Raw genomic sequence first — 25,961 nt, 5'->3', positions numbered from 1 at the left:
TATTAGACGTTGTCACGTCAAAAAGTAATTTATGCTCTAAAATATTAATTATATTAGTCATCCTAACTGCAGAAAAGTACTCATGCCCCACCTGAATAAATGTGTTACTTGATGTCACTATGCCTACAATGGAGGCCAAATTCGGTGCACTTTTTTTTTTAACACTAGAGTACCAACTACATGCATATTGACCAATCATCTCCGAACTACGAGGTCGTCTTTGTCAGTTTATAGGCCATGCTAATCCGAACCACGGAACCTTTTTTTCGATACTTGTCATACCTTTCATACAAATATGACCTATTTTAAGCAAACAAGACAAGGAGTCTTAGACTTGTCAGACCTACAGTATGAATATAATCTTTTATAAGCGAACAGACCATCCAACTGGTCATGTTTTACGCTTACTGTAGGATCAAGAATCCCTGAAAAATTATTTATGCGTACTACATGCCCAAGAGGTCTTGATCCATTAAATCTTCTGTTCTGACTTTAGACTTTACTACGCACATTCATTTAGGACACATAATTGGATACTCTCGTCATCTAGGACACACATTTGGATACTCTCGTCATCTAGGACACACATTTGAACACACATTCGCCATCTCAACACACATTAAACACACTGTCAATGAAAAGGACGCACTTTCAACAAAAAGGACACAATTTGACTCACTTTAGTCATCTAGGACACATTGGACACACTTTCGGCATCTAGGACACAAAATTGGACAAACTTTCGACATCTTGGGTAATCATAATGTTTCAGTAGATATTGAAAAAAAATCAGAATAATGATTTATTATTTTTAATTGAATTGAAAAATATAAAAAAAATCTGCAAAATTCGTTTAGTCAACATATAAATATTTTTATTCTATGAATCCCTCCTCTCTCAGGACATGAAGCATGGAGGATATCTCATTCGTGCTAGAATAGTCTCCCGCACATACAGAAGAAATCAAAAATCCCATTTCAACCATTCCATTTGGATTATCTCTCGATGAGTAATATCTTTACTGCAGTTGCCTTCATCTTCATTTCACCTTTACTGCCATTGTTCTGGAAATCTTTACAGTCTTCTGTTTTATCACCAGCTTGAAATTCACTATCATCATCATCGTAGTTGTTATCGTCATCTAGATAACTGTAAGAATTCGAAATATTTGACGTCGAAGCTTCTTCATCGTCTACAAAGATCATTTCTAGGTGTCCATCATTTTCCCATTAATGGAGGATTTACTTGAAATGGGCTTGAATGCATTCTCACTTTTCATGGTAATGATTATTCCATTGTCTTCAATATTCCTTAAATCATCAACGTCCTTCAATATAAGTTCTTTGTCGAAATCAGGAGAACTGTGGACAAAATCACGTTCAAGACAAGGAAAATTACTGTCGTTACGCAGTGTATTGGTTCCATCTTTGTCGTCTGACTTGTCTATCTTGTAAGTGAGCTCAACTTTACAAGTCCTGCCATGTCTTTTTAATTTATCAATTCGTGTAAACAACCTGTCACACCGATCACAACGTAAAATTTTGCTTAGTGGGCTTTTAACACAAATATTCTTCTCGTGACGTCTAACATTCTTTCTCAGGGTAAATTCCTCGCTGCAGTAACTAAACTTGTAACTAAACCATTAGATACAGCTGCAGAGAAATATCCGGAATCGATATCAGTTTTTGCGACTGATACAAAATACATATTGAGAGTTTTAATTAGAATCTAAAATCTAATGCTTAAATACTAATATCAATAATCCATCAGCGAGCGTTAATTTTCCATTTTGAAAGATTCATGGCCAAGTAAGTAGCTCTGCTTTTCACGAACAGATGTCGCCACATTCTGCGTTGAGGTAAATATATATATTTTTTTATGTAGGAAATCGACTAAGTAATGAATCTTTCTGTTTGAATTCCAACTGAATAAAATATTAGTTTTAATTTGGTAACAGGAATTCACCAACTAAAAGAAACTTTATTTTAAATTGCATGTCTCATATCTAAAGAAAAAATGCACGGAGCGAGTGTTTTCTCAGCAATAACTAGGAGCACACGAAGAACACCAACATAAGTCTTGTCAGGAATAACCAGAAACACACGGAGAAACCAACAGCAGTCTTGCCAGACACAATCAGGAGCACACGGAGAAAACCAGCTCAGTGAATATATTTAATCGTTTACTTGCATATTGAATATAATAATATGCTTAGCATAGCTGTATATGTTTATGCATATGCATATTTGTAAAATATGCTAAACATGTTATTAAATATATTAATCTTATAACTAATTTTAAATTGTTAAGTTTGAAATGTGGAGGCTACTAAAATCAATTTTTTGTTTTGTATTATGTATTGAACATTCGAGTAATGCGATAGTGACGTGTGTGTGCACGTCATTAGGCCAGCGGCAGTGTTTGTTTAGATGAGTGATGGGATGACTAAGCAAAGCTCTCATGGGTCCCATTATCCATTGAACAAAGCCAATTGTTAGATAAGATGTGCCGAAGGGCTTAGGGTTTAGCTGGTGATCATAAAAGCCCGGCTACTATTCTCATCTCATCGTGAACTTTGGCGCACGTTTGCAAGCTTGAACGTGCTGACCCATTTCGATTCCCGACGGAAATAGTCGCGGTGCCTTTCTTGCGCAGAGTTCCTGCTTCGCTTTCTGGACGTTTTCCTCAGTGTAAGCACGTACAGCCGTTTTGCACACGCATGCCGCGTCGTTGAAACCACGTGCTCGCTCTGGAATCCGCGCGTCAGTACCTACATAACAACTCCCGTACGTTGGACTGCAGCAGGTGTTGCTTTATAGAGACCAGCGGTGACTTGCTGTGCAAACATTTAGCACCACGTGCGTGGAAAATGTTTTCTTCTTTACAGCATATGCCACGATAATTGACTTAAAATGGACTAGGGAAACTGATAGTGATTAACAAGGAATCAGCATACGGTGCAGAACACTTAGTACGAATGTAATGTCGAACCTTGGCGCGGCTTTGGTTGAAGCGCCGGCCAGTGTGGGTGTTGATAAAAATGCAAAGTGATGGGTGTATTTGTGCCTTTGCTTCTAGTGCGGTATCCTCTAAGCGCAAGACTGTGGACTGGCGCGTAATCTTCTCAACGCGCATTAGGGCAATGAAGATGGGGGTGTAATGAAAGTCCCTTGAGTGCTTTCAAAAATCTTTACTGGATATCTAATACCAAAAAATATTTAATAACACGCGTTATAGCAAATTTCACTCCTAAAATACATTTTAAAAAACGAAATATGGGAACAAAAACTAACCATCCGCTCTCAGCGTATTCGTATATGTTTTTCGTAAACAGACTCGAATATTTTCAGCAATTTTCAAAATGCGAGGTTTTTTTTCTTAGCTCTGCGCACCATTTGTGCGCCCAAGTAGGCGAGGGTTTTAACGGTACTTAAAACATAAACGATTCAGGGTGCGTGCAGTCAGTTCGGTCTCAGCTCTTGCCGCTCATTTTGCTCACTGCCCTTCATCCAACCCACACCCTTTCAACAGGTCCAAAAAAAGACGGTTACAACACATCTTTGATGGCTGGGTGTTGATCTGAGTTTTGTTTATGAGCTTGAAGTCGGAAGAATATACTCAGAATAACATTTCGCCTTGATGTTTTATGTGCATATCTGTGTGGCATGAAAACTGGTTAGATGCGCGTGAATCAGGATCACGGCTGTGTGCTACGGTTTACATGGACGCACACGTCGTGTGGAGTTGGGGCGGCAGGAAGTACCGGGTGCTCTTGGCCTTGAACTGGATACAGAGCTTGTCACGCCTCTCCATCTCTCCTGGCGTGCGCTCATGGATGGGGGGGGGGGGGGGGGGTTTGTATGCTAGGCTGCGAACTGGTGCATAATTACAAGCTCCCCAGTTGCGAGGCTGTTCCCATTAATGATAGTGCCTACGGATGGTTCCATTTGGCCAGTGATTATAGCCTCGTGCACAGGAGCTTAGAAATTCAAGATATTTTGTCGTGTGCGACTAGATGCGGATGAAATCCTGCCTGTGGCTTGACTTGGTATTCGAGAATACCGCTATGAGACCCACAGGCAGGAGAACCCGTTATCGCTGCCGCCGAACCGAAGTCGTCAACATGGCGGACTCACGTGTTGCAGTATAAATTAAATATAAAACTCTCTCTATATATATAGGCCTATATATAGAGAGAGTTATATGTGTTTAAATTAATTCGTGAACATTGGGGGACGCACCAATCGTATTGCTATGTCAAATGAAACTTTATAGTAGTAAAACTATTCTCGAATACTTATGTAAACTTCAATAGTCATACCAAAGAGTAATCACAAATTAAAAATACATTAGAAATCTGGCATTATTATTAAATTTAATACACACCATCTCACATCAAAATCCGTAGGTTATTTTTGATTTGATCCAAATTCCATCTCTGAAAATCTTTTTACTTTTTCTGTACAAATGAATACCACAGTACAAAGATTATACTTCAAGCTATTTATTTTTTTTAATCTAATACTGTAATTATGTTTAGTATATTGTTCAGGGGCGCAACAACTAAATTTCCAAGGGGGGGGGGGGGGCAATATACCTTTTTATAAAGAATCATCGATCCCCCCCTATTGAAGCGGGGGGTCCGGGGGTCCTCCCCCGGGAAAAATTGTATTTCAAGGTGGAAAATGGTGCTATTTAAGCAGTTTTATTATCTAAAAATTGATTACCCAGCACTTTCTTTGCCCCCGTTTGCCCCCACTTCAAGAATTTCAGAAGGGGGGGGGGCAAAATACCCTTGCCCCCCCCCCCCCCCCTGTTATTGCGCCCCTGATACTGTTGGTTTAGTTATTTAATAGTATTGTCACGAACGTGAGCAGGGCCGCGGCACGCGCAGATTCGTAGCTGGCTGGTGGCCCGGCACGACCACTGAAGTCACGTTGCCGCCGCAACGTGAAACGTGCTGCGCGCACCTGGTGGATTACAAGGGTCGGCGCTTCCCCCCCCCCCCCTCCTGCTCTCCATTCCCCGCGCAGCGCTGTCTCGGCGCCGTTATCTGACACCTGACAGCTGGGGAGTTCCGCGGGCTGTCACACGAGCCGCTGACGCGTGTCTCGAGATTTCTGGCGTCGGGTCGGCGCGTAATGACGCGACTGGCCCCAGCCGCGCTCGTGAATTCTAGAATTGGCGCCTGGACCTATATAAGCCCAGGATGCCGACCTCCGACAGTTCAGTTGAGTGGGGAGTAGAGTTCCGGTGCGATAGCCCGGACGATAGAGCCGCGGGTGCGACGGAGTTCCGGGGCAGTGTCTGAGCGAGAGTTCCGGGGCGAGAGAGTCTGCGCGATAGTGTCGCGGGTGCGGCAAGAGTCCCGAGCGAAGTTCCGAGCGAAGCGTTGAGCGGAACTTCGGCGAAGGGAAGTGCGACGGCGGTGACGGGAGTCCCGCGACGGAGGTCCACGAGGGGTGCTGCGGCGAGAGTTGCCCCAGAGGTGTGGCCCAGCGAGGTGTGTGGTGTGTAAGAACCGAGTGACTGGGGAATAAACATTTTTAAGTGTTATTGATTATTAGGCATTTTTAGAAGATTATTTGTTAGTGATGTAATTAAATATTGGCAATCAATAAAACTGTGTAGTAAAATCTTTGATTGGGCTATCCATTTACGAACCCAGTAGTTTTCCCATGACAAATGATTATTTCATTGTAATAATTCGTAACCGTATATAGCCTTTATTTGTTACTTATATTAAAAATAAATAATAGCACAATTATGAACAAAAAAACTATAATTGAACACCACTATGTGTGTTAGTAAATAAGTTTCAATAATTTATCAATGGATAAGAAAATTATATAGGAACTGCACCCTTCTTGAATGGAAAAGTGAACTAGTTTTGTTTCTCTAATAATAATAATAATAATGATGGGCACTCTTATGTAAAATATGCTTGTACCTTTTACAATTTCTCATAGTAATTTAATAAGTAATTAGTTAATCAGAATTTAAAGATAAAAAATTAAATGGTAGCATTTTTAACTCTTACATTAATGAGTGCAATATATGCTGTGAATTATCTCAGTGACATGACTAATTGCATGTAATTTTATGGTTAAATTATAAAACCCCTGGAATCGACAGAGTGCGACTGAGTAGCGCGAGACTTTTGTGTGTGGACAGGCACATGGTAAGGGGCAAACCACTGTTAAGCCTAGCTCCAGTGAAGAATGTGAGCTGTGGAACTTCACAGACATTGAATGACTTGTGAATAAACATTTTTAAGTGCCAGTGACTGGTAATGGGACATTTTAAAGTACAAAAATTTATTAGTAATGTAACTATTAGTAGTTAATATAACTGTAATAAAACTTAATTAGGCTATACCTTACAAACCCAGTTATCCATACATAGGTCGTAACAATATATATTCAGACAACTTTGATGGGTTTTTTTTGTAAGTGAAGTATAGAAGTTAAAATAACTTAACCTCATTCCCCAGTTATATAATTTTAGATTACACTGCTGAAATGTTCATGTATTTTCTCTATGTGGTTAAATTACAGCTGCTTTGATCGGCAACTATGATGGCGGTTTTACTGTTGGCACATAGGTATTGTGTGTATGAAGAAACAAGTTTATTCTTATATACTGCTAGACACTGTCAAGATCACTTTTATACACATGACCATAACAGAAATTATGGCAGAAATTAAACATTGTGTAAAGCGGGCTTAATTGCAACTTTAAGTGTGTGTGCTGGTTGATATGTCACAACATTTATTTAAATGCAAATAATAATCTGTAAACTGTGCATATTATATATGGTCTTTTATTAGCTTAATGTGTTTATTTAATATTCCCAACAGAGCCGTAGCCAGGAATTTGTGTAGGAGGTGGTCCAGTATGACCATTGCTTCATTTTTTATGAGTTAAGTTTTCTCTTTTTATTTGGATTTTATAAGAAAATTGATTGTAACTGTATAATAATAGGGAATAGTCAGCTTTTAGAACTTCAACATTTACTCATAGAAATTTTGATAATGATTTTTCTTGAAAACATAGTACTAAACATTTCATATTTGAATTTTTTATTTAATTGTTTTTAATACTTTTTCTTAAGTAAATTGTTTTATTTCATTAAAACCCGTCATAAGTACAAAAAAATATTATCAAATATATGAAACACACTTATGAGGTATGTCGGGCTATAATAATGGGTAGGAAATGCATTATTGTAGCTCACTAAGGATTACAGTAATTCTTCCAAAAATATGTTTATAATCTCTAGTTAAGTTAGCTAAGTTGCTGTCATTTTCTTATTCTGTATTCACTTTTTTCTTTTTAATTCTGTAAGGGAGGGGACCGGAATACCTCCCCCCCCCCCCCCCAAATATCACCCTGATTACATCCCTGTTGCCGAGTCATTCCTTGTTAATAGGTTACTTTCATATAAAAGGAAGGGGTAATAAGTGGCCAGAATGGTACTGCGAGACAGGGCTAGCTGTACCAATGTGTTGCATGTAAATGGCCTGTGCTGAACTTGTGACATTTCCCCCTAGACTGGAATTATCATTGCCAGTGTTTTTTATGTTATAATTCTTAAGGCATATTGATGGTGAAATAGTATGCACCAGAAATGCAGTAAAATAAGCATGCATTACACAATGGAAATATAACAGGTTGAAAGTCCAATGCATATGCAATATGCTTATTACATTCCCAGGTGATCGCAATGATATGGATGAATCACGTGTGTCCGCCATCATTTCAAAATTTCTGAGACTTCCACAAATGGAAGCACTGTTTAGGGACAGGTTTCCGTTCCAGTCAACTTCCGTTCCATTCATAAAATTTCTAGCAAATACTGTACCTAGAGAGTTAAGGTGTTTACACATCAATAATAATAATGTTGCTAATCAGTATTATTTTTTATATGTAAAAACAGAACTTTTGCACTTCCAAATCATCATAAATGAATGAGCACTGCATGTACTTTTTCATGCTGCTCTTCTATCAATCAGTCAGTCGATCTTGTGCCAGTACGTGTCATACCGCTTGATCATGTCGGAAGTTCTTCCTTCCTATGGCAGAAACTAGCATAGTCCATGTTGCTGTTAAGGCATCAAAACATTCACTGAACTGTCCTGACGCATCTTATATTACCCAATAACTCCGAAATCATTATATAAAATAAGTTTATGAATGATAAAAAATGTGTTTTTTGGTCCCTCATTTGAAAATATATATTTATACAGGCTTCGAAACATTTATCCTATTTTGGTAAAACCTATTTTTTAATTAATTATGTACAATAGCTATAAAAATTAGTATTTTATAATTTTTTCATATATTTTTCTCAACAAAACTGAATTTTACTCAACATTAATAAGCTTGCCACACATAGCTTTTTATTTACTGAGAGGCATTAAATAACCAAAAAATTATTTAAAATATCCATTGTATAAAATAAATGTAATATGACAAAATTAATTTCTAGTTTTGATTTCTCTTAAGAATAACTTGAGAAAATATGTTGAGAATTTGATCCATTTACTCAATTTGGTTGAACTACATGGCATTTCATCACTTTTTTTGAAAATGGTTTTAATAATACAGATTTCTATATATGGAATTGTTTTATTTCATAATGAAAATAAATTACAATGACTGCATTTATTTTAATTTTATCTTAGCCAAAGTTACACTGTTTGATATCATGTAAGCCTAGCTTTAAAATATATGCCCCTCATCAAAAGACTTTTATGAGAGAAGTTATGGAGCAAGTTAGCACAGTGTTACTTTACTTGCAGAACTTGGATTGGAATTCTGGTAGGCCATTATTATTTCAGTTTTCCATAGGATCATGAAGTAACTTAAGGCAAATGCTGGTAGGGTTCATTACTGTTGGCTTTGGGTGATTTGTTTTCCTGATACCTCTGGTTGATGTTGATGTGTGAGTCGGTGTGTGGTTTATTTTTTCTTCTTAATTTACTTAGTTATGTTAACTACCATTTCCAAATTCATAATCACTTATCACAAGATTTTCTCTTTTGCGACAATAACTCTTTGTAACCTTTCTGTGGATGTTGGCTTTGCTTCTGATTTTTGACAAGCCAGGTTGGTATCCTAGCCCAGCTATCCTGATTCCTTTGTTCACTTCTCCCAAAGTCACGCCTGGCAATTTTTGGAATGGGTCCTTACTATAGGCCATGGCCAATTCTTTTGCCATCATCCCTGAACTGTCTTGTTGAGTGTCACCGTCTCTAATGACTTGTCCATGAGATGTAAATCCCAAAAAAATGACATAACGTTTTATTAGCTTAAAATTTTATTCAGAAATTTCACTAAATCTATGAGATGAGAAATAAATTGTTCACTATCATATCACATTTTCATTTCCAAGGTCAGACTATCGTGTTTAAGTCGGCTTAGGTCATTGAACTAAATTTTTTTATCTCTGATAAGATTCTATGTGTCAAGTGATATGATAAAGCTTGTTTTCTTGATATTTATTAGGAAACTTTAGCTCTGTCACTGCCCAATGGTTAAGTGGGCTGTGTTGCACTGTAGCTAAAAGATGTGTGTCAGATCCACTTCTGGACAGAATTATTTTCTTTCAAGAACTAATTAGATTTGCTTAGTTTATGATTGGGATCTATAGGTTTTAATCTTGTTGACTTCATAAATGTTCAAGGTTGAGAGTACCTTCGAGTTACTATCTTAATAATTTAAAAAATATTTTTTCTCTATATTTTTTATATATTTTTGTTATTTTTGTTTCAAATAAATTATTGTTTATGGTTGCTTGTGTGAGTAATAGTTTCCATTGTAATTCTTTAAGTTGATGTTTTTATAAAATACATGTCTAATCACTTTTATTTTTACTCGGTACTAATATTATGTAGTTTAGTTCATCACCATTGAAATGATCATTAAAACATAATTGAACCAATTTTTAAACTAATTGCAATTCACAATATTTACTTTCACATCATACCAAAATTATAAATTTTGTTAGAAGGTTAAAACTATTGTGGTAAGTTCTCTATTTTCTATTCCTTATTTTGTGAGTTTGTGAGATGCAGACACAAAATAAAATACAAAAGAAGTTATTATTTTGAAAAAAAATTGAGTTTTGTGAACATTTTTGTCAACAAATCCAAGCATTTGAACATGGTGTTTATATTGATTTTAGAGTTATTACATAGTTTATTTGCTTTGTTCACTGGAATCACTACACAAGTCATTACAAGAAGTACGTTACACCTTTAAGTATAAAAGATTTTGTTTGAAGCAACATACATACTTCAGCTTTTACTTTCATTGTACTTTGTGCACACTCAGTGACATATGACATCACATTAGACATTACGTAATTCAAGTAAAAAGGTTGTCTTAGACCGTTTTAGTTATTACTGAACATTCTTACATTTTTAAAATCAATGTTCAGTATGCCATATTCTGGTTAGTAGGTATTATTCTATTATGTGCAGTTTTTAATACTTTATTATTATAATATTATGGCACTATGCTTTGGCCCGGGTTTCGGTTCAATGTCACATTTTTATTCTATTTTATATTTTGAGTCAGTGGCATATTTGTTGAAGAAGCTAGAAAGGTGCCTGCTCCTCTCATCCTAATTCTTTTTATAATATTAATGTAAGTGTATCATTAGTAATGTGATAAGTTTCTTAAATTTCATATTTATTTTAACATGATTTATGAAAGTACCATTAGCAAAATATGATGTATACATAAATAATGGAATGAAATTTATTTTCAAGAATAGTTTCTGCTTGGACTGAAAAAAAGGGGCATTTAAAAATAAATTATACATACATCAATAGCTTATTAAATATAAATTTTTTGTTACAGTTTGGAGTTTTGGTGTTTTGTGAACCATCATCATCATCATCATCATCATCATCATCATCATCATCATCATCATCATCATCATCATCATCATCATCATCTCTAGCTCGTGTTCAAAATAGTATATCAAAATAAACTGGAAGTTAAAAATTCTAGGTGTTTTATTTTATCTTTGGAACCATGCAGATGGAAAATTTGGAAACGTTCATGTTGTGTTATCTCAAAATTAAGAAAATTGGACGTAAAACATTGTGCTCCAAGTTATTTAACGACTCTTTTGAGGATTAGAGTATTTACATGGTTGATGGGAGAATGAAAGCTTAAAGTTCATGATTCTAATGCCACTGAGTGATACTGGAAGTGATTCTGGCATCGCTGTGGTCTTGTTTCAGTATGGCCGGCAGCACATCGAGATAGCGAAGAACAACCTGCGTCGCGACAGCTGCGACAACTCCGAGGATGAAGCAGCGTGCAAGCCCGTGCCCGACTCCAACAGCAACGACGTGAAGCGGCTGGGCAACGGGCAGCTGAACGGGGTGCTGGCCAACAGCGTGATCAGTCGGGAGGACATGATACTGGTGCCGGACCCCGTCCTCAACTACCCCAGCCACACCGGTGCGGAGGGTCGCAGGGACGCCGCCAGCCAGGTGCTTCTGCTGCTTCTTCACCACGAAGTTGCTGATCTTTACTCCCCATAAGTAAAGATAACTTAAAACAATACGTCATCTTTAAACACATGATTTGCCATACAAGCAATGACAACAATAAAAACATTTATAATAATAATAATAATAATAATAATAATAATAATAATAATAATAATTTGAAATGTGTACGACAAAATAGCTTTGAGTTTTGGCACTCCGCAAAACTACTTCAAATAATTGGCCAGTAATTTCAACAATTTGCACTGTTTTGATAAAATAAGAATATTTCAATCCATATGATTACAGATTCTTATGGTATTTTATTCTGTAATTCTTTTAGATATTTGGAGAATTTTAACTGACAAAAATTATCACTTTGGCCTTAAATAACATAAACAGCAACAGCTCAAAAAAATTATGCTGTGCATAAAAGATTATTGAAAAAAAAACTTATTTTTTTTATCTCTCTGTTAAGGTAACTGTAAACTTTTAATTAGGATTTGAGTTTTTAATTATTTTGAGTAATGCTTAACATATTCGTGTTTCATTTTGTTTTTAAATCCTTCATAATAAAAATAAACAAATTCTACTCTGTGGTTATGTTTACAATTCATATGATTTATATAAAGCTTTTATAAGTGGTAGTTTTTATTTGTCAATAAAAAATAAAAGTTACCATATACAAACATACTATACAATTAATTACGGGTACAGTAGTGTGCCACAGCCAAGTGTTTGGGAATCCCTGTTCTACAAGTATTACAAACTTAAAACGTTTATACAGCATTCAAACAGTTTTGTCCATTTTTATATTAAAAAAAGGTGTAACCCTCTTATTGACACTATTTAAATTAATATTTATAGTTAGCATTTGCTAAGTATTTTCTCAGTAGGTTCAAAATAGTTTTGCTGGACATCGTTGGACAACATTGAGGGGACAAGTTCAAATCTTGGTCCGGAAATCTTTATTTAAGTGTGCTATGGTTTCTCAAAATCACTCTCAGTGAATTCTGGGATAGCCCAGTACTCCATACTCCAGCTTAAAAAAAAAAACTTGATTGTTTATTGGGATAGCTCACACTAACTTCATTTTTATGAAAGTTTTTCAAGTATTCCCACAAATATTTTATATATGTATATATATTGTAGTAATAAACTATTATGAAATGCAGTAAGCCAACTTACTGTCACACGTGCCTGTAATATAGTGTAATTGTTATTTTTGTAGTCGCTTCCGAGAAGGTTATCGTTTGAAACACTGAAGAGAGAGTTTGAATTGGCAGATTGTTTGGAGTATGTAAAAACTGGAGTTGAAGCCATTATTGAAGACCAGGTGACCTTGAGGTTTGAAGCAGAAGAGTTAAAGGTAATTAATTTTTTTTTATTTATTCAGAAATTAATTGGCACAAATGTGATGCTATATGGCCAGTGCACAAAGTTTTTATTAATATTCACTCTTTGCAAGGGTGTTAACAGTGTAGTTGTGTTAAAAATAGTTTTAAAAAATCTCAAACCTTTTAAAATTCTTTTTCCACAAATACAGTGAATGTTCTTTAAACGTAGCATGTTCTGGACCATGGTTGGGCCAGAGTAGCGATTTTACGTGATTATCAAATGTCAATATAGTTTTAACGAGGATACCAAGGAATCTAATAACATATACAGCCCCACGTGCGACTCTTACTGACTCACTGACTGACTAATTGATCTTTGAAAATTGCAACCCACTTTTAAATGAGCTTGAAACTATAAATTTTGCTAGCTTATATAACATAATCTACAACCAGTGAAAAAATTCCAAAAAAGTTGCCTTTTTTAATTTTTAACCCCTGAAAGTAATTGAATCAGGAATTTTCAAAAGGTACCAAGTCCAATTTTTGACCAAATTCATGTTATGCGAGATTCCGAATCTCCAAAGTGTTCTCTTTGCTGTCAGCAAGAAAAGGAACCAAGTCCTGTATAAGAAATACGATAAACGGACTAGTAAATATTTGTGGAACTTGCAAAAGGTACCAAGTCCTGGACTTGGTACCTTTTGTTGAAGATATCAATCTCTGGACTTGGTATCTTTTGTTAATTAACATGGGCAGGGCATTATAATAAAAGGTTTTGTTGAAGTATATGAACAGCTACAGGGGTTGGTTAATCATACCTTTCATCTCCAGCTCCCAGGACAGTTGAGAAACATTGTAATGCCTATAAACAAAGCTTACAGAAATGGAACTGTACCAATTAAAAAAACAAAACTTAAAGACATTCACAAGTGTTTGGGGTACATTGCAGTTCATGATGAAGCTCTCACATTCTACGACAATATACTTCATTGGTCTGCCACAGACTAACAGACATGCCCATGTATGCCACAAGTGCATTATTTTGTTTATGACTTACATTATTGTTTTTGAAGGATCTGTTTGTATGTTGTTTGTAGTTACCTATTTCAATAGCAGGTACTAAGGTTCCATTAATCTATACCAATGACACTATGCATTCTCAGATGCAGATGTGTAAATTTAATACTTAACATTTCTTTATGGCTAAATGGTATCAGGTGGTATTGTAAAATATGTTTTTGTGTATCATATTATTAATTTTTGCATTATAATATACCAACACTGTACTATTATCTAACCAAAACATTATGTTTTATGTGCCATTGTTTGAATGATTGATACTTCATTTGCAAAAAGTACCAAGTCCACTAACTTTATTGATTTTTAAAATATTTCAGACAAAAGTGTATATATGTGAATTACGTTTAAAATCATCACACACCCACTATACTTTCAATTGATCCATTACTGATAACCTGTTTCATTACCAGGTCAACAATAATATGTTTTCTGTTGTTTCCCAACAATCTACTTACTTGGACTTGGTACCTTTTGCAAATTCCTGATTCAATTGAAAACTGCTACACACATTTAAAGTCAATCAGATGTCCATTGTTGCAGTATGACCCATCACATTACTTATTATACTACCATATTGACATTAACATCTACTTCTTCGGTCCCATAACTTTTTTCGTACCTCCATTGGTTATATATCAGACTCAGCTAGAGCTACATTTACAGATAAAGGGAAACTTGTGCACTTTTTCCACGTGTTTTGATTATTTTATACACCTAATTTACTGCTGCAGTCTTCAAACTCAGCGGGAGTATCCACGTAAACGAGATCTATAACTATTCTTCCATGACTATTTATTTTATTGTCATTGATTATATTTTATAATAGCTTTAAAATCTTAGTTACTTTAAATTTTCATACATTCTTTTATGTTTTTCATACTTTATGGCAGCTATAACCATTACATTTAAGGCCGAGATCCATAGTTTTGCAAGCACGACGGAAATTATTTATCCCACGAATAGCACTGTCGGTAAAAAAATTGTAAATTACAGCATTATAAGATCAAGCTTTGATTTTTGCAATTGTGGTAGAAAAAATTTTATCAAAAAATTATTTGTTACTAAATTGTAATTAAGAAATTTTTAAAACGACGTATTTCATATTTATAAGAACTGTACACGGTCTTTATTTTACATACAAATCAAATTGAGTATCCTTTACAATTCCTGTAGCCCAAAACTGAAACATTACGTACAGAATTTAAATAATTTTAGTTTAAAACTTGTCATGTAACGGACGCGTGTAGCTCGTGAAATGGATGAATGATGTGTTAGTTCAGCTTTACGCCGCTAGACGTCAGGCACGATGAGTTTAGAGTTTGCCCGCTAGATGTCCCAACTATCGCAGAGGATTTCTGTAGGGAATAAAATTTATTTTAAACTTTCGACTTCAAAACTTGTTTCGGTGACAGTAAGTCGTTGTGTTTTGAAAATAGAAATAAGCCAATTGAAAACTCTTCCATTTCCTTCGAACTATATTGAGCAATGAAACATCTATATCCTAATATTGCACAGATATGATTTAACGAAACTCTGTAGAACTTTAATTGTAAACTTTTATTGAGACAAGATTTATTGTTTTTATCATTATAGTCATATTGCGTGGATCAAACGTGACCTATTAAATGTCTTTTCTTTATTTTACTTTTTACAACAACACGCGTCCTCTTTCGCCCCATGGTCCGCTCTGTAGGTATCAGGTCACGCAATATTTTGAATGTTATTGTAATTTTGGCAATTTAAAATTTGTGATTTATGTGTAGTAAAGTATTTTTTAATTTTTATAATTATTTTTTTTTTTTAGTTGGTTGGTTTTCTAATGGTATATACGTTCCTTTATTTCCTATAATAAAGTCATATTTTACTACTGGAATCTTTCCATATTAATATCTTCAAATTGCAATAACTATTTCTCTGCATGAGAAAGGTAATAAATCAAATATATAAAATTAACGTCTGATAGCAGTTATGTCTTGTTTTGCAATAATATTTGAACAATGTGTTGAAATTATATGTATGAAAATTACAAAATACTATCAAATTTACAACAGCTAGAAGCACTGAAACAGCTTTTGCTGATTTTTGTTATAAAAGATACCGATACAAGGCAATTGATGATGAATCGATAGGAATTTTTTGTAACGCATCTAACACGATTTGACACGATTAATCAAAATATAATGTTGAATAAAAAACATTATTTTAACTGGGAATAGTTTAAAAACACACAAATTATTTCAGTTTTATCTTAATGACATGAAGCATATAGTACCCATTCTGCTCAGCCTGAATGATTAGGTCCACATTGTCAATTCTGATATCCAAACAACAAATATCGGGGTTGCCCAAGAAAGCATTGTCCAAACCTATTATTGAATACGTGAATGTTGCGGAAGAATCAGTAAAAATGTGTATCTCATTAGCTTTGCGGATGACGCCAACACAATTCCTTAAAAAAAAAAATATATATATATTCTCAAATGTACGAATGTTTGTTTCAGAGAAACGTTTTAGATACTATTTTCGATAAATTGTTATCATATTTGGTAGTGAATGGTAGTTAAGAAATGTTCTATTCTTTAGCCACTGTTTTTTTTTTTTACAATCCCTTACAGTATTGGTTGGTTGTATAAAGTATTATTTCAGACTAAAGTTGTAGAGACTATTTATTAAGTTTGCAGAAAATAAGAATGTATTTTATATTTTATGTGGCAAGAATGTTATAATTTTTGTTTGTTTTTCAATTCTAATCGTTTGAACTCCCTGCAACAATGTTTAGACTTATCAAAAATAGTTTTATAAACATTTTCTAGAACACATCTAAAGTTTACAAACAATTTGAACTGATTTGATGGCGTGCCTGCTAAGGAAGTTAAGAAATTCTTTTGTCCTCTGAGCCATTTTTATTTAACCTTGCAGTTATTTTGACAAAAGGTTTTTGGTATAAATTAAACGAGATATATAATAACTCTTCATACGGATGCGCGGGTTATAGCAATTGTCCTATTTAAAAAAATAAACCTTCCCCATTTCTGCCCCATTGGTCAGATATTTTCCATTAACAAACTCGACCAAGATTTCTCATTGTTTTTTTTCTTCATTAATTTGGAAATGTTTCGTGCAAAATTACGTAGTTATCGTGTTCATAAAATTTTATGTATGTTATATATATGCATATATAATGTTTTGAGATGATGATTTTGGGGACACTAAACTATGTAACGAAAAACTTTGTAGAAATTTTCCGGAAGTCACACAGTGGTAACTGCTACAATAGGAAGTCTTTCTCCGAAATCTACCCAACTCTATAAAAAAAAGATCACTTTTATTTCAATGATTTAAAGGCTAGCAAATTCATGCCAATACATTTGCATACGAACAGCATTTTTTATAATCACTCTATTAGTTGCTGCATTAATTTTTAGAGTTATAAACAAATCCAAGTTAAACAAAAAAAATGAACAGTAAGTATTTAAATGAATAAACCACTTCAGTCACTACCGAAAACTATTTAAATCGTTAAGATTCATCCTGTTCCTTATATTTTTATCTTTGTATCCATTTTATATATCAAAACAACATGGAACAAAAACTTCATTATCGATCCAGAAACAACCAAAAAATACACTTGCAGAGAACCACAAAAAATACTGCCTTAGCAAGTGTTTCCGCAGTGGATTTAAACTTATAATAGCTTTCGTGTTTCATAAAATCAATTTTAAACTCAATTAAATTAATTCTTCTAGATAAATTGAAGTTTGTAAGGCCGTGTCCGTATTCGCCTGAAGTATATAATACTATACGTACTTGTCCCTGGAAGTGAAATCACAAGGGCTGCATAACTGAAAGTTAAGTAAATTCAAGTACGCAAGTAAATAAATCTGTGTACTTCTCACGTACTTCCAGTTGAAAAAACGTCACCATTTTGAAAAACTATTTTAGGTTATATTTGATTTTAAAAATTTAAGAACTCTTAAAAAACATTAATAATTTTTATTATAAATTTGATGAAAACATTATTTATACACGTTTACAAATAAGTGTAAACAATTACATGCACATGCACAGCCTACCGTTGGTAACTACAAAACGTAGGTAAAATAATAAATTAAATTGCCATAAATTCGCGGGACAGTAATTAAGTGTTATATGACTATTTTCGGCTAAAAACATTTTTCTCAATAAAAATTGTGTGCAAAAATAAAATGTAAACATCCTTTTTGGCTAGATATTACCATGTGAAGAGGCCAAACATTGAACCTGTCCAGATTCGTCAAGGGCAAGTGAAGTTCGCAAGGTTGCAAGCTCATAACTACATAACTTTAGTTCGGATCGGCCTAAATAAACATGTTAGTAGTAGTATTATAGTTTGGTTGCTCCGAGCCCTGGCTTCAGGCTGAGGATTGAGGATGGGGTCAATGACCTATTAATCTGGCGTTACGGTGGCAATATTTGGTGTCAAAATTCCCCAAAAAAAATTCATATTTGGAGGGAAAAATTCCCGTTTTGAGGGAAAATTTCTCGTTTTAGTTATCAAAACTGTCAACGGCTTTAAAATTCCTAAAAGTGGCTTAAATTCTTAGCGTCAAGCCGTTCTAAGCCGTCGAGGTCATGACCTTGACAATTAGGATGACATCACCGCAATTTTGAATTATCTCGTAACTGTTGCAATTATCGTGTGTATAAAAATTAAACTAACTGGCTGTAGCGCACTCTAGCAAACGTAAACAAGATGACGACTGTGATGTCGTAATCCAAGATGGTGGGCGTGACGTCATACTAGCGGGCTATATATATATATATATATGTATATATATGTGTATATATATATACATATATATATACATATATATACACTTTAGCATTAGTGGTGGGAAGTCATTCTGATGGCGGCTTACATGGAGGAAGGATGGGTCGCCATTTTTTTTATTTTTTGCACTCACCGGGTTAGAACCGAGGTCTCCGAACTTCATTTTGTAAGTGCGTTATTAAATAATACTTTATTAAATATTGATTAAATTTTTTTATAAATTTTGAATCTTTTCTTATTAAAATCTGAAAATAAATACGGATTCTCAAGATGGTGGTAGTGATCTCATAATCCAAGATGGCGAAGTGATATTATTTAAATTTTTATGTTTTATAAATTTTAATAACGTTAATGCATTTTTTGGACAATAATTACTGTTTTTCAAGATGGCGGCCGTAACAAAAATTGCAAAGATCTATAATTCAAGATGGCGGGCGTAAAGAAAAGTGAAATGATGGCGTTATACACATCCATTATGGCGGGCATAACGAAACATGCAACAGTTCTGGAATCCAAGATGGTGGCCGTAACGATATGTGCAACGGTGTGTTTAAATATTTTTTATTTAAATTTTGTTAATTAAATTATTTAATAAATTTTAAATTTTTTGCCGATTTTATAGCATAAAAATTACGTATTTTCAAAATAGTAGGCGTACTGATAATTGCAACAGTTACGACATAATTCACAATGGCGATGATGGTATTCTAATTGACAAGGTCATGACTTCGGCAGTTTAGAGCGGCTTGACGCTAAGGAATTTAAGCCGCTTTTAGGAATTTACAAGCCGTTGACATTTTTTGATGACTAAAACGGGAAATTTTTCCTCAAACGGGAATTTTTCCCTCGAATTAGGAATTTTTTTAAAAGGAATTTTGAGTCATTTTTGAGGAATTTTGACACTAAAAATGGCCGCCGTGACGTCAGAGAAATCGGTCTCATACGTTTATGCCCTTATATATTCTTGATCAAAAAGTGACAATGTATAATGACAGGGCCCATAGCATAATTATGTATACCAGTTGCGGAAAATGTAATGTAATGATACTTGTATATATAAGAAAAAATATAATTTCTCTCATTAATTTGCAATGGATGTGTAATTATTTTACTACAAAATTTGTCTAATACATTGCTATTTAATAAATAATTTGTCCTCTAGTTGTTTTATTTTCATTTGTCCAAAGACATTTAATTATATACTAAGCTTACTAATTTTTACTTTTTCTCAATTTTTCTTTATTATGCAATTTTAAAATGTAAATTTGGTATGCAGCAATTACAATTTCTAAAACGTGAGTATAAATTACTATAAAACTACGTCCATGACTTATATTTATTGTACTAGTATTCCTCGCTCCTAATCACTTAGACTCTGGTTGATTTCCGTGTATTACATCAGTGGTCGTAATTTATGCACGCCTTTTTTCTACTTACCTGATCCAGGTCCAGATCTGAAGCAGTGTTTTGCATGTGGTAACGTGTCAATTTTTTTTTTTTTTTTTTTTAACGGTTTGGGAAGGGGAGAATTACTACTCTTCGCGTATCACTTTATCTAGCCACCTCTGAAATATTATTTTGTTACCTACGACGAATAGCCTACTCCCTACATATGTTCATTCAGACACTTCTGACTGGGTAGCGAAGGCGGTTTGTGGTAAAGGTCTGTGACCCTTTCAGAGTTGAATTTTAATTATAGAAATATTAATTATTAATTACAACATATGTTATTTCATGCTTGTCCGACCTGCAGTACATAAATACCTACAAGGAGAACTACCGGTGATGGTTGACGTCACCCGTAGGGATAGCATGAAGGTGCTCTCCATTTCGTCAGACGCGACCACCAATATTTATGTTGCAATTATAAATTACTACACGATACCATATTTTGTAAATTTTAATTACGTATTTTTAAAAGAAATTTTTTTGACGAATGCCAGGGTCATTGAGCAACTAATGACATAGATTTCAAACATCATACATGATAAATAAAAATGAAGGGGTCATCGAAAGCCACAAGCTGCAGGTAGGCTAAAAGCAAACCAAAAAATGCTTCAGCTCTATCCTCGTCTATACATACCTACATGCATAATACATTCAAACAACTAAAATTAGTGCAATAAGCGGCAATATTTTGTGGACATATATTCAACTACAAATATAAATTGATTGTATAAAAAGGTCATTTTTATATCGTCGTACAGAAAACTATAAATTTTAATCATATACCCAAAAATATCACTTTACAACAGAAAGTCGCGTAATTAGATGTTCAATCATATATCTGTGGCAAAATGTGTAAAGGAAGAAAACCCATAAAAGCTCAAACCCTTTTTCGTACAGTATATAACAATACTTTTTTTTACGGGAAGGAAAACTGCATTACTGGCCAACCTCACTGATTGTAGTGGTCAGCAGTGTGCATAACTTGCAGAAGAGACCAAATCTGAGAGTTTCGCCACCAACCCACCGCGGTAAAATGTACAATATGTTTATCGTATAAGTGAAGTGTTCTTTATATTTGTTTGCATATGTATGCACAAAATTAATATTTATTATAATTCTGCTGGGTTGCATAAGGTTGCATACGGTTACTTACGGGTTTATAACTGAAATGTCAAATGTACTGAAAATAGTAATATTTATTCTCTTACGCGCTGAGGGTCGAGCGGTCGAAGAAGTCTGGGGAGAATTGACAGAGAAAACCGAGCGGAAATCTTACTTCTCTCCGAGGCAGGCAGTTGGCTGGCTTCCCCCACCCCCCTCAGCTCTTTGAAGAACATGACACCCCGCTGGGCGATAAGGAATTCTAAGAAAAGCGCGCTCTTTCCTCCTACTCCTCCACCCCCACCCCCCCTCATCCAACCATAGCTCATCCGTACAGCTAGTGCTCTCTATCGAGGATTTTGGAACTACGTGTGTTATGTTCTTTCTTTGCGCGCTCGGGAGAAACTCAGGATCTTAGCCTTAACAGAGATATGTTTGTGTAGGCCTTTGCGAATATTTGAATATTCGAATACGGATAGTTGATTATTCATATTCGTTTGGACTTTGAATACTAACACTTTGAAATAACATATACTCAATTAGTTATGAATTTTTTACATAAAATACCTCATGGTTTTGTTGTATACCAACGTTCACTGTTAAAATTTAGTCATGTGCAAAATAAATATGCATCTAGTTAAGATGTTTTAAAGGAACTACATAATCATGGACATGAACAATAATATGCCTTTTAAACACACTATTATTCAGAGTTGTTTCAGTACTGTCTCGCAAAACAGCAACAGAAAAAAATTGCATGGACAATTCAAAACACGTTCTGTTTGTAACATTTCAAACTTGAAAACAGACTATTATTTATATTTGTTTTGTCACATATAAATAATGAGGGAAAAAAATACAAAACATGGACACTCCTTTTTGATGGCTACTAATGTGAAGTTAATGCAATAGTTTTAATGGCATATAAAGCTATAGTTGCAATTGATACCACCATGTGATGCAAAATCAGCATACTTGCTGTTTGTATCTATGATGAAATGGACTTTGCAACTCAAAAACAAAATGAACAAATATAAATTATTTGTTCCAGATACCAGAGGAAATTAGCTGGGAACATGTTAACATTTCTGAACTAAAATACAGTTTACCTGGTTGTAATAAACAATGAAAGCACATGGGTTTAATATGTAAATATAAGTTAATTTATTCACTGTTCCGCAAATGCAGCATTAAAAAAAATATCACAATGTTTCATAAAATGGATCGAATTTTGTGATTCACCATAAGCATGCCAATTTTGATAATTTTAGATATCCAATAAGTACGGTAAATTATTCAATATGTAAAGATGTGCACTTATTAAAGTTTACAACTACTCCAAGGTGTAATGGATTATATCAAATGACCATAATTTTGAATCTTTACCGAATCTATAGGCTTGTGAAAAATCAATTTTTGACGTGTTAAAGTATATGTATTGGATATGAATGTAATTTATTCTTGTAGGACAGCTAGCGTCATTAAATTTGGCAAGCATATTCACATATTCAACAGACATGAGTGTTAAATGTAATGGTTAGGGATGCTATATAAGTATGGAAAAACCTAAAAGAATTTTTAAACATTTGCACTAAATCTTAAGTTTTTAATTCTATTCTAAGGTATAATCGATGGAGATAAGACAAAATTCTATGGGACCAAAATGGTAGACTTCTAAGACAATCCGTTTTGCTTATGGGGCTGTATTTGTACACTCAACTATATTTGTACATTCATAAACCTCAACCAAGCATAACATTCTAGCCAGACAGCACTTGCTATGTTATCTCGTTACGAATAGTCGTAGGTTTACACACTCCAGCTCTGTTAATAACACAGATGTTATTTGCTAATAGAAACTGTTTTATTTATCTATCAGACAAGTGCTAATGTGTTGGGTAATATGACTCTTAATTGCTGTTCACAATTTTTGATAGTTACTTTTTTGTTATAATTTTTTTTAAGATAGTTATTATTTTTTTTGTAATTTGTAATTGATTACACATGACTTTCTCATTTCCAGTTTTTATACACCTCTAGTTCTCTACATAAGTTTTAAATAATGACACACTTAGTGATACATACCCAATCCCTCACTTTACTTAGCACGACTTATGCATTCCTAAAAATGTTTGTGTTATCTGAAATCGCATATTCTGAAGCAGGGTCTCCCTTAATAGCAAGGTTAATTTACTTAATGTATTCCAAAATGTGTAAGAAAATATTCTTTACGTAATGTAAATGCATAGAATAACACTCAATGATAAATACGTCACACAATTTATCTTTATAAGCCTACCATCTACTTCTTTGTTTGACAAATAGAACACCGTGTAACGGGAGATATGTGGTTATGTTATTATCGTCAGTCAGCTGGTTGGCTTCCCCGCCACGAACTTTCCAAACCATCCTTTACTGGCAGTGAAACCAATATTACTGTCCATATATTTACATTTTAATTATTCAAAAATTAATGTGCTTAGTCGTACACTTTGTTCACACCGATCCTGTCAGGCTCATGTTTTTTTTTATTGCAACATTCATTTAACACCTGTTCCATGTGAATCATCTGTTCATTTCTGTTCCGGTATCTAATGACAAATATATTCCCGCTAGTACAACCATCAGCATCACACTTATATAAACGTTTGATAGAATCCTAATTTACGATATGTATGATTGTGCGCACAGTTAACTTGCTTAAAACTAAAGTGTGACTAGGGTTCTTGAGGCCGGAAAAAAACACAGAAAACTTGATCTTTTTCATCAGTACACAAATTTTATGGAAAAATTGGAAAAAATAAAAATTTATATAAATAAATATATAGATATAAAACTAGGGATGGGACGAATCCACATTTTGGTCGAATCCGAATCCTTGTTCGAATCCTCAGTGTTTGTCATCGAATCTCGAATCCCAGTCCCACACTAAACTTCACCACATGTTATTAAAAAAAATCACACATTTATTTTAAAAAATTACATAGGCCTATGTATTAAAAAAAATCACATGTGTATTTATAAAATAAGTGCATAGTGTATACACCTGATATAAAATAGAGACAAATAACCTCAAAAACCACACACGTAAGTTTGCATCTGTCTAATTCTCTGTTAAATTAATCCTTCCTATGTTTTCAATAAAATACGTTTGTATAACAGACACCATTTAAAAAAAGTTACGTTTTTTTCTGCAATGTTATATTATTGAAGGTTGGAAATGATAGAGTAGTTATGCTAATTGACAAAATGCAGCGTAGTTTATCTTATGTTTGTGTCATTTCCGTTACCTTTATAATATAGTTTAGGTATACAATTTTCTAGAGCTGGACGAACCTCAGTTCTCTGGTTTCGAACCGAGCCGAACCTCATACAGAAATAATTGTTTTGAATTAAAATGAACCGATGACCAGCATTTTGGTCTTTAACTGAGTGGTGAGAAAGGAAGGTTCTCCAGACATATGTAAAATTAAAATATTATATAGCTTAGCTTATATATATACCAACTTTTAATTCATGAAGAAGTTCCAGCATTTTGGTCTTTAACTGAGTGGTGAGAAAGAAAGATTCTCCAGCCATATGTAATATTAAAACATTATATAGCTTAGCTTATATATATACCAACTTTTAATTCGTGAAGAAGTTACATCTAAATTTCAAAAAGACTATATTCCTTTTTAAGTGTACACTAACCTTCATTTAAAAAAAATATTATAAAGATGACGAACATTCAGCATAAGGCCACATAACATATTTTTGTGGTAGACATAACCTAACATTTTTAATAAGTAAAACTTTTTAATAGGACATCAAAAAAAAAGGCGAATGTGAATTAAGTTACCTATCTACATTACAAAACCCGCTGACTGCAGTTGCTGTTTTCTTGGAAGAATGCTGCTCGTTAGAAGAAACTTTAGACGTTTTTTTTGGGGTGGTTCTGGGTCATCCGGGTCGTCATTATCTTTTCTCCATTTGGAAAACTTAAACGACGTTAGCCTGCTCATCGCAAATCACCTCAAGAACAATAATATTGTAAACGTAACGTAAAAAGTGTGGTTATAGAAATTTGCGTCGGAAAAAAGAAAACACGAGAAATAATGATGGCTGCCGCGACTACGCTAGTCAAATTAGTACCGTACTGTAAAATTTACTGGACCAGTACTTTCAATACACAAGATTAAATTAATATTTTCATTACCTGACTGTTATAACCAAAAAGGCCAAAGAAAATAAATACATCCCAGTAATTTAAAACATGTAATTTACGTAATCATTTCCTACCGCATTTGTCTTGTGTTAACTTGTTCACGTTAGTTTTGCCGAAATACGAGAGTTCTCGTACATGCGCTTTAGTTTAACGTATGGGGTACGCAATGTTTGGTGATTTTACAACATTTCTCGTACACGCACTATAGTTAAAGGTATAATATACAATACCTTTGGCATTTGTACGATAGTTTATATTACGTAGTACGACAAATGCATACAAAATTCTCTAAAGTAATCAAAAAACAAAGCGCGCCCATATGAAAAAATGCTATGCGAGTTATGCGAAGATTAATAATTTTTTATTTTATTTTGTCTGAGCTTGAAACTGTTGAGGCGACGATTATGCGATAAAAGTCGGAATATTACAAGTAATAGAATTTTGTTGAGCTGTTTTGTGAATGGTCT

General features: G+C 34.2%; 1 protein-coding gene across 3 annotated transcripts in view; it reads left to right on the top strand.

Moving 5' to 3' along the window:
• The window catches only part of LOC134527444 (glycerol-3-phosphate acyltransferase 3), a 191,384-nt gene that overhangs the window by 127,250 nt on the left and 38,173 nt on the right, over positions 1–25,961 (top strand). For all 3 annotated transcript variants that reach the window (XM_063360130.1, XM_063360132.1, XM_063360131.1), the window contains exons 2-3: positions 11,259–11,513; positions 12,742–12,879. In XM_063360130.1, coding sequence (XP_063216200.1) covers positions 11,259–11,513; positions 12,742–12,879 — 393 coding nt within the window. The remainder of the gene's footprint in view (positions 1–11,258; positions 11,514–12,741; positions 12,880–25,961) is intronic.

Source organism: Bacillus rossius, chromosome 1, assembly GCF_032445375.1.
Source record: "Bacillus rossius redtenbacheri isolate Brsri chromosome 1, Brsri_v3, whole genome shotgun sequence".
Lineage (NCBI taxonomy): Eukaryota > Metazoa > Arthropoda > Insecta > Phasmatodea > Bacillidae > Bacillus > Bacillus rossius.
The sequence above is the reverse complement of the archived record's forward strand: the minus strand, read 5'-3'. Positions and strand labels throughout refer to the sequence as shown.